Genomic DNA, 10,790 nt, shown 5'->3' on the forward strand with positions numbered 1-10,790 from the left:
TTGGATGCAGCTTGCATTCCATTCAGACTCTGAGAAATCATATTGACTTGCTGAGTCAATATTTTATTCTGAGCCAATATGGCATTCAGAGTATCAACTTCAAGAACTCCCTTCTTCATAGGCGTCCCATTACTCACGGGATTCCTTTCAGAAGTGTACATGAACTGGTTATTAGCAACCATGTCAATGAGTTCTTGAGCTTCTGCAGGCGTTTTCTTTAGGTGAATGGATCCACCTGCAGAAGTGTCCAGTGACATCTTTGATAGCTTAGATAAACCATCATAGAATATATCCAGGATGGTCCATTCTGAAAGCATGTCAGAAGGACACTTTTTGGTCAACTGTTTGTATCTTTCCCAAGCTTCATAGAGGGATTCACCTTCTTTCTGTCTGAAGGTTTGAACATCAGCTCTAAGCTTGCTCAGCTTTTGAGGAGGAAAGTACTTGGCTAAGAAAGCCGTGACCAGCTTATCCCAAGAGTTCAGGCTGTCTTTGGGTTGAGAATCCAACCATAATCTAGCTCTGTCTCTTACAGCAAAAGGGAAAAGCATGAGCCTGTAGACTTCAGGATCTACTCCATTAGTCTTAACAGTATCACATATCTGCAAGAATTCAGTTAAGAACTGAAAAGGATCTTCATATGGAAGTCCATGAAACTTGCAGTTCTGCTGCATCAGAGAAACTAATTGAGGTTTCAGCTCAAAGTTGTTTGCTCCAATGGCAGGAATGGAGATGCTTCTTCCATGTAAATTGGAATTAGGTGCAGTAAAGTCACCAAGCATCTTCCTTACATTATTATTATTTTCGGCTGCCATCTCCTCTTCCTGTTTGAAAATTCCTAACAGGTGCTTACTGGTTAGTTGTAATTCAGAGTCCTTTCAGGTTCTGGATCTGCTTCAACAAGAATATTCTTGTCCTTGCTCCTGCTCATATGACAAAGAAGAAGGCACAGAAAAATAATAATAATAGAGATCTTTTTTTTTTTGAATGAGGGAGAGATGTTAGTAGATGAATAAAAAAAATATAGAAGGAGATGAGAGAGAAGAGAATTTTTGAAAATAATTTTTGAAAAAGAGTTAGTGATTTTTGAAAATAGTTTTTGAAAAATGTTAGTAATTTTCAAAAATTAAGACTTAAAAATTAAAATAATTAATAAATTAAAAAGAAATTTTGAAAAAGGGGGAAGATATTTTCGAAAAATGAGAGAGAGAGAATTAGTTAGGTAGTTTTGAAAAAGTTAAGGAACAAACAAAAAGTTAGTTAGTTAGTTGAAACAAATTTGAAAAGATAAGAAGTTAGGAAGTTAGAAAAGATATTTTGAAAAGATATTTTTTGAAAAAGATAAGATAAGTAGATATTTTTGAAAAGATATGATTGAAATTAGTTTTGAAAAAGATTTGATTTTTAAAATCACAATTAATGACTTGATTCATAAGAAATCACAAGATATGATTCTAGAACTTAAAGTTTGAATCTTTCTTAACAAGCAAGTAACAAACTTCAAATTTTTGAATCAAAACATTAATTGTTTATGTTATTTTCGAAAATTTGGTATAAAAATAAGAAAAAGATTTTTGAAAAAAATTTTTTTTTAATTTTCGAAAATAACTAAGAATTTTGAAAAAGATTTGATTTTTGAAAAAGATTTTGAAAAAGATAAGATTTTCAAATTGAAAATTTGATTTGACTCATAAGAAATAACTTGATTTTTTAAAAATTTTTGAAAAAGTCAACTCAAATTTTCGAATTTGATGAGAGAAAAAGGGAAAGATATTTTTTTTATTTTTGAAATTTTTATGAAAAACATGAAAATTATGCAATGCATGAAATTTTTAGATCAAAACAATGAATGCATGCAAGAATGCTATGAATGTCAAGATGAACACCAAGAACACCATAAATGTCAAGATGAACAACATAGACACAATTTTGAAAAAATTTTAATGCAAAGAAAACATGCAAGACACCAAACTTAGAATTCTTTAATGCTTACACACTAAGAATCCAAGAATGCATATGATAAACATGAAAAGACACAAAACAAAAAATCATCAAGATCAAACAAGAAGACTTACCAAGAACAACTTGAAGATCATGAAGAACACCATGAATGCATGAAATTTTCGAAAAATGCAAGATGCACATACAATTGACACCAAACTTATGATATGACTCAAGACTCAAACAAGAACACAAAAATATTTTTGATTTTTATGATTTTCTAAATTTTTTTGGATTTTTATTTTATATTTTTCGAAAAATTATATGAAAAAGAAAAAATAAGGATTCCAAAATTTTCAACATGAATTCCAGGAATCTTATGCTCTAAAGCTCCAATCAAAGGGTCAGGCATGGCTTAATAGCCAGCCAAGCTTTAGTATGTAACTCAGACATGACACGCCTGACATTCCTTACATTCAACAGCCAATTGGCTAAGAAAGATAAAGAAGCTCTTCTCTTGAGTATAAGGATTGAGACATGGCTTTACAGCCAGCCAGGCTTCAACATGCTTCATGAAACACTAGAATTCATTCTTAAAAATTCTGAAGCCATAGAATAATTTATTTTTGAAAACATTTTTTTTCTTTTTTTTTTTTTTGAAAACAAAGGAGAAAATTTTGAAAGATTTTTGAAAAATTTTTGAAAATAAAACAAAAAGAAAATTACCTAATCTGAGCAACAAGATGAACCGTCAGTTGTCCAAACTCAAACAATCTCCGGCAACGGCGCCAAAAACTTGGTGCACGAAATTGTGATCTCTAGGCTCGAACAAATCCTGGTAATGGCTCCAAAGCTTGGTGCTCTGATCTTAATTCATGCTTGTCACAATTTCGATACAACTAACCAGCAAGTGCACTGGGTCGTCCAAGTAATACCTTACGTGAGTAAGGGTCGAATCCCACGGAGATTGTTGGTATGAAGCAAGCTATGGTCACCTTGTAAATCTCAGTCAGGCAGATATAAAGTGATAATGGTGTTTTCGAGTATTATATAATAAAATAGGGATAGAGATACTTATGTAATTCATTGGTAGGAATTTCAGATAAGCGAATGGAGATGCTTTTCGTTCCTCTGAACCTCTGCTTTCCTACTATCTTCATCCATTCAGTCTTACTCCTTTCCATGGCTGGCTTTATGTGATACATCACCACTGTCAATGGCTACTTTCGGTCATCTCTCGGGAAAATGATCCAATGCCCTGTCACGGCACGGCTAATCGTCTGGAGGCATCACCCTTGTCAATGGCTTCATCTTATCCTCTCAGTGAATAATATGCTCACGCACCCTGTCACGGCAGGGCTATTCATCTGTCGGTTCTCGATCATGCTGGAATAGGATTTACTATCCTTTTGCGTCTGTCACTAACGCCCTGCAATCGCGAGTTAGGAGCTCGTCACAGTCATTCAATCATTGAATCCTACTCGGAATACCACAAACAAGGTTTAGACCTTCCGGATTCTCTTGAATGCCGCCATCATTCTAGCTTACGCCACGAAGATTCTGGTTAGGAGATCTAAGAGATATTCATTCTAGCTTAATTCATGTAGAACGGAAGTGTTTGTCAGGCACGCGTTCATAAGGGAGAAGGATGATGAGCGTCACACATAATCATCACCTTCATCACGTTCTTGGGTGCGAATGGATATCTTAGAAGCGAAATAAGAAGAATTGAATAGAAAACAGTAGTACTTTGCATTAATCTTTGAGGAACAGCAGAGCTCCACACCTTAATCTATGGAGTGTAGAAACTCTACCATTAAAAATATATAAGTGAAGGTCCAGGCATGGCCGAGATGGCCAGCCCCCTAAAACGTGATCAAAGGATCATAAGGTAATCCAAAGATGCCTAATACAATAGTAAGAGGTCCTATTTATAATAAACTAGCTACTAGGGTTTACATGAGTAAGTATTTGATGTATAAATCCACTTCCGGGGCCCACTTGGTGTGTGTTTGGGCTGAGCTTAAGTGTTGCACGTGCAGAGGCCATTTGTGGAGTTGAACGCCAGTTTTTGTGCCAGTTTGGGCGTTCAACTCTGGTTTTGGATCCTTTTCTGGTGCTGGACGCCAGATTTGGGTAGAAAGCTGGTGTTGAACGCCAGTTTACGTCGTCAATTCTTGGCCAAAGTATGGACTATTATATATTTCTGGAAAGCCCTAGATGTCTACTTTCCAACGCAATTGGAAGCGTGCCATTTCGAGTTCTGTAGCTCCAGAAAATCCACTTTGAGTGCAGGGAGGTCAGAATCCAACAGCATCAGCAGTCCTTTTTCAACCTCTGAATCTGATTTCTGCTCAAGTCCCTCAATTTCAGCCAGAAAATACCTGAAATCACAGAAAAACACACAAACTCATAGTAAAGTCCAGAAATGTGAATTTAACACAAATCTATTAAAAACATCCCTAAAAATAACTAGATCCTACTAAAAACATACTAAAAACAATGTCAAAAAGCGTATAAATTATCCGCTCATCAACGCACTAGGAGACGCCATGACCCTGTCATCTACGCCAGACAAGAATGGCGGCACACTACAGGTTGGGGAACCGAAGACGCTCGTCGGAAGGACGACGAAGGAAGAACGAGGAGAACGCGGGGACTCGAAATAATGGGGGCGACCCCATTTCATCGTTCCATACTCGAGGTCCGGCTGCCAAAACACTTTGACAAGCCAACGGACATGAGGTACGACGGAACGCAAGACCCGCTGGAACACCTCACGGCCTTTGAGGCCAGAATGAACCTTGAGGGAGTGGGAGACGAGGTAAGATGCCTCGCCTTCCCGGTCACCCTGGCGGGGCCTGCAATACGGTGGTTCAATAACCTCCCGCAGGGCTCGGTGACCGGCTTCGCAGACATCAGCCACGCCTTCTTAGCCCAATTCACGACTAGGATCGCAAAGGCGAAGCACCCAATCAACCTGCTCGGGGTAACCCAGCAACCCGACGAGTCGACTAGGAAATACTTAGAAAGATTCAACGATGAATGCCTGGAAATCGACGGACTGACAGACTCGGTCGCGAGTTTATGCCTGACGAATGGACTTCTGAACGAGGACTTCAGAAAGCACCTTACCACGAAACCAGTGTGGAGTATGCAGGAAATCCAATGTATGGCCAAGGAGTACATCAACGACGAAGAAGTGAGCCGAGTCGTGGCTGCCAACAAACGGCAGCCCGCTCACAATCAAGACCAGCACCGCGGAAGCGGAGAAGGACAAAAGGAACACGCCAGAGACGGCGGCCCGAGCAAGGCTCCCAGACCATTTCCTCGTGTTGGGAAGTTCACCAACTACACCCCCCTCACCGCGCCGATCATGGAAGTTTATCAACAAATTACCGAAAAGGGGATCTTGTCGAAGCCCCGACCACTGAAGGAACGAACAAGGGGAAACCAAAGCCTCTACTGTGACTATCACAAGGGCTATGGGCATAAAACCCAAGACTGCTTCGATCTAAAGGACGCGCTGGAGCAGGCCATCAGGGATGGAAAGCTAGCCGCATTTTCCCACCTCATAAGGGAGCCGAGGCAACGAAATTGCGACCACGATGGTGAGTATAAGACTCGGGCACCGAAGCGATGCCAAGAACCGGAGGACGACGACCAGGGCCTCACCATAGTGAACGTGGTAACAGCTAGGAATGCAGCACCTAGGTCAAAGTCGGCACACAAGAAAGACGCCAAAGTCCTGGTGGTCTCCTCATCCTCCACACGAAGCACTAGGAAGCTCCCACCCATTTCGTTCGGCCCGGAAGATCAGTGGTTCGACGAGATCGGAGAGAGTCCTCCCATGGTCATAACGGCCAGGGTAGGAACCGGTCTCGTCAAACGAATCCTTGTAGATACGGGGCAGACTCGAACATCATGTTCCGCAATGTGTTCGATGCTTTGGGCCTGAGGGACGACGACCTACAGACGCACCAGCACGGTGTCGTAGGGCTTGGCGACCATTTCATCAAGCCAGATGGCATAATTACCCTGCCGATCTCACTGGGACAAGGACAGGGGAAGAGAACGGTAATGGCCGAATTTGTGATCCTACGGGACTCCACAGCCTACAACATCATCCTGGGGAGAAAGACAATCAACGACCTAGGAGGAGTCATCAGCACAAGGATGTTAGTAATGAAGTTCATAACTGAAGAAGGTTTAGTAGGATCTGTGAGAGGAGACCTGGAAACGGCAGTCGCTTGCGACAACGCCAGTCTCTCGTTAAGGAAAAAGTCTAAAGAGGCATCGGGAATACTTCTCGCCGACCTGGATGCCAGAGTCGATGACAAACCGAGACCCGAACCCGAAGGGGACCTAGAGAAGTTTAGGGTCAGGAACTCAGAGGAAAAATTCACGTTCGTGAATAGGAACCTCCCCCATGAGTTAAAAGAACCTTTGATGGAAATGATCAGAGCTAATGGCGATTTGTTTGCCTGGACACCTGCCGACATGCCGGGCATAAACTCCAATCTCATGTCGCACCACCTAGCCGTCAGACCGGAAGCCAAACCAGTGGCCCAAAGAAGGAGAAAAATGTCTCAGGAGAGAGTGGAGGAAGTGTACAGACAGACGGCCGGCCTCCTCGAAGCAAGGTTCATCCGGGAGCTAGACTATTCGACCTGGCTATCAAACGTGGTCTTGGTAAAAAAGCACAATGGGAAATGGAGAATGTGTGTGGACTACTCCGATCTTAATAAAGCATGCCCTAAGGATTGCTACCCCCTTCCCAACATCGACGCACTCGTCGACGCGGCTGCGGGATACCGGTATCTGAGTTTTATGGATGCCTACTCCGGTTACAATCAGATACCGATGCACTGGCCAGACGAGGATATAACGGCGTTCATAACGCCAGGGGGGACCTACTGCTATAGAGTGATGCCGTTTGGCCTAAAGAACGCAGGGGCAATGTACCAGAGACTGATGAACAAAATATTCAGCAACCTCATCGGCAAAATGGTAGAAGTCTAAGTGGATGATATCCTCGCAAAAACCACCCGCCCAGACGATCTCATAAGTGACCTGGAGAACGTGTTCGCGTTCCTCCGACAACACGGCATGAGGCTCAACCCGCTTAAGTGCGCTTTTGCCATGGAGGCCGGAAAATTTTTGGGATTCATGATAACCTAGAGGGGAGAAGAGGCCAACCCTGAAAAGTGCCAAGCAATACTCTAGATGAGGAGTCCGGGCTGCATTAAAGATGTTCAGCAGCTGACGGGAAGGCTCACAGCGTTGTCCCGATTCCTCGGTGCGTCAGCAGCAAAGGCCCTACCCTTTTTTGCTTTGATTAAAAAGGGAATAGCATTTGAGTGGACCCCCGCGTGCGAAGAAGCCTTCAACCACTTCAAAGAGATTCTAGCAGCACCCCCAATGCTCGGGAAGCCGAAAGCCGGAGAACCACTCTATCTATACCTAGCCATCACAGAGGGGGCGCTCACAACGGTATTGGTACGGGAAGAAGGGAAGGCCCAGCAACCGATCTACTTTGTGAGTAGAGCACTGCAAGGGGCAAAACTCAGATACAGCAAGCTAGAGAAGCTGGCGTTGGCACTTCTGGTCTCCTCCCGCCGATTGCGACAATACTTCCAGAGTCACCAGGTGGTCGTGAAAACGGACCAGGGGATTCGTCAGGTGCTCCAAAAGCCCGATCTAGCGGGAAGAATGATGACCTGGGCCATCGAACTATCCCAATACGACATAGGCTACGAACCCCGACACGCGATTAAGGTGCAAGCAATGGCCGACTTCCTGGTGGAAGTAACTGGGAATCCAACGGAGGACACGGACACACGGTGGAAGCTCCATGTAGATGGAGCCTCCAACCAGACGTCTGGGGGCGCCAAGATCATTTTAGAAAGTCCGGCAGGAGTCGTCTATGAACAATCGATTAAGTTTGAGTTTCCCGTATCAAACAACCAAGCAGAATACGAAGCCCTCCTAGGGGGTTTAGTTCTAGCCCAGGAAGTCGGAGCCAAGAGGTTGGAAATATGCAGTGACTCGCAAGTCATCACTTCGCAAGTGAACGGGAGCTATCCAGCCAGAGATTCATTACTACAGAAGTACTTAGAGAAGGTCAAAGAGCTGGGCAAACAATTTGAAGAGGTCACGGTCCAACACATTTCCAGGGAGAGGAACACACGGGCTGACCTCCTATCCAAGCTGGCGAGCACAAAACCTGGAACCGGCAACCGCTCCCTCATCCAGGGCATCACGAAAGAGCCAGCAGTTGCCCTCCACCTGACCAAATCAGCCCCTTCTTGGATGGACCCCATCGCTGACTTCTTGGAAAACGGCAAACTCCCCCAGGACGAGAAGGATGCCAAAGCGATAAGAAGGGAGGCCGCCAAATATACGATCATACAGGATCAGCTATTCAAAAAGGAACTCAGCCAACCTTTGCTGAAGTGTCTGCACCCCGACCAGACGGACTACGTTCTCAGAGAAGTCCATGAGGGGTGCTGCGGCCACCGTATCGGGGGCAAAGCCCTAGAAAGGAAGCTCATCCGAGCTGGGTACTACTGGCCGACCATGATGAATGACTCCAAGGAGTTTATAAGGAAATGCGCAAAGTGTCAACAAAACGCCAACTTCCACAGAGCGCCAGCCTCCGAGCTGAGTTTACTAACGTCCACTCGACCCTTCGCACAGTGGGGAGTCGACCTCTTGGGACCCTTCCTAATTGGCCCAGGACAGGTCAAATACCTCATAGTTGTCATCGACTACTACACCAAATGGATAGAGGCTGAACCGCTTGCCAGCATATCCTCATCCAATTGTAGGAAGTTCATGTGGAGGCAGGTGATAACTCGCTTCGGCATCCCGGAAATCGTCATCTCAGATAACGGGACGCAATTCACTGACAAGAAGTTCGCAGAGTTTCTCATCGGCTTGGGGATAAACAGAAGTTCTCCTCAGTCGAACACCCCCAAACAAACGGGCAAGTGGAATCTGTAAATAAGATCATCTTACTGGGTCTTAAAAAGCGTTTAGATAGCAAGAAAGGCGCGTGGGCCGACGAGCTCGCCTCGGTTCTCTGTTCTATCGGACAACGAGCAAAGCTCCACGGGAAAACTCCCTTTCGCTTAACATATGGGGTCGAAGCCGTGATACTGTGGAGATCGGAGAGCCGAGTCCGCGGCTATCCTTGCGGAGTAGAAGGCAGTGGACAAAGATCTGGTGACGAGGTCAGAGAGATGGCCATTGTCAGGTATGCTGAACAGAGATAGCCTGCGACAACCAGTCCAGAAGAATTTGAGGAAAGATACCTCGTCCTACGATGAAACAACATCGGGCCGCCGTCCCCAAGAGAAGGAAAACTGGCGGCAAACTGGGAAGGCCCTACAGAGTCAGAGAAGTGCTTGGCAAAGGCGCCTACAAGCTGGAAAGTCTCGACGGCAAGAATCCGAGAACATGGAACGCAGGTAACCTAAGAAGATTCTACTCGTAGCTTGAGCACATTAGCCAAGCGGCCCAGCGAGTTAGATAGGTGTTTAATCTTATCAAATGTTAATTTCCAATTATTTACTCTCATTAAACACCTACCGTGTTCAAAGAACTGTCTAGCTAATGACTACTTTTTACTTGTCCAAATTCTCCTATCTACTATTCCCCAATATGTATCGAATGACAAACGGGACAACGATACGGCAACCCGGATGATCACCCGAGAGCCAAACACGTCAAAGCCATAAAAACGCCCGTAATAAGACCAAACGGTTTCGCCTGATTACCAACATAACGGCAGAACGGACACAAGCAATAAGTTCACACCGAAAAAACGGTAAAAAACAAAACGCTACTAACAAAACAGATAAAGCGATAATTAGAAGCACCAGCGACCACTAAAGTATAAAAGTTAACGGTTTCAACAAGTATTCTACAAGGAAACAAAACGCAAGTTACAAGAGTTCACTTCCGAGGCATATCGACAATCTTGCCGTCCTGGTTGTTTTGAACTCCAATAGCCGACGTGTCGAATTTTGGAACCACGACCTTCACCTAGGCCTGAGAGCCTCCTCGGTCATAAAGATTGCGTTCTTCCCTGCTCCCTGACCGCTTTATTTCCTTTCAACTTTCCGCTCGGCTCGCGCAGCCTCAGTCGATGGCGGCCGCGTCACGTTCCTTCTCCGCAACGACCACCCGACTTGCGCGGCATTGAGCTGCTCACTAGAGTCATCTTCCTCGTTAAACGGGAGACGGTGGCGTCGAGGCATTCATTTTTTTCTCAAAGGACGCAGCCTTCTCTCGGCATCCTTGCGCCCCCTCTCCGCCGCGGCCAATTGCTCTTGAAGCTTTTCAACCTGGACCTTGAATTCGTTGTTGGCCTGGTGGCAGTATCGAGCTTCCTTCGCAACGCCTGCATGCCCAACAACTCGAACTCGCCTTCCGAGCTATCACCGCCCCACGGAGAAGGGTACGATACATCAACCTCGCTGCCCCGTAGTTCGGTTCAAGAAGTATCCTCCGTACCGGGAATCAGTTGATTATCAATAAAGGCCCCAGCGTCGAAGTTCCTCTCCATCACGGTGAAGCCCCCTCCGGCTGGAAGATGCCCTTCGTCTTTTGGGAGTGGGGACAAGCTTTCATATCATCATGCTCCCGCTGAGTAGGGGGCGACTGTCAATCTGCCGTCTCATCGGAGCGGGAGAAGCCTGCCTCCCGACAAATCTTATCGGACGTCTCACTCTCGGGGAAGGTACAACTCTGATTCATCCTTTTCCCCGGCAAGGCCTTTCGGGTCTTCCAGCATCCTTCTCGTCAGCCCTTCTCTCTCATCGCTATCCTTTCTAAGAAGGTCT

The 10,790-nt window shown here is 45.1% G+C and overlaps 2 protein-coding genes and 1 non-coding gene across 3 annotated transcripts; all 3 read left to right on the forward strand.

Annotated features, from left to right (window-relative positions):
• Positions 1-311: 311 nt before the first annotated feature.
• Positions 312-419, forward strand: LOC112761032 (small nucleolar RNA R71). The gene has a single exon (XR_003181441.1). It is a non-coding gene; the product is annotated as a small nucleolar RNA R71 (small nucleolar RNA).
• Positions 420-4,609: 4,190 nt separating this feature from the next.
• LOC112757470 (uncharacterized) lies at positions 4,610-5,899 on the forward strand. The gene has a single exon (XM_025806050.1). The coding sequence runs from the start codon at positions 4,610-4,612 to the stop codon at positions 5,897-5,899; it is 1,290 nt and encodes a 429-aa protein (XP_025661835.1).
• Positions 5,900-7,167: 1,268 nt separating this feature from the next.
• On the forward strand, positions 7,168-9,218 carry LOC112757471 (uncharacterized). The gene is made up of 3 exons (XM_025806051.1): positions 7,168-8,424; positions 8,791-8,929; positions 8,983-9,218. Exons 1-3 carry the CDS (start codon positions 7,168-7,170, stop codon positions 9,216-9,218), a joined length of 1,632 nt encoding a protein of 543 aa, XP_025661836.1.
• The last annotated feature ends 1,572 nt before the right edge of the window (positions 9,219-10,790 follow it).

Source organism: Arachis hypogaea, chromosome 16, assembly GCF_003086295.3.
Source record: "Arachis hypogaea cultivar Tifrunner chromosome 16, arahy.Tifrunner.gnm2.J5K5, whole genome shotgun sequence".
NCBI lineage: Eukaryota > Viridiplantae > Streptophyta > Magnoliopsida > Fabales > Fabaceae > Arachis > Arachis hypogaea.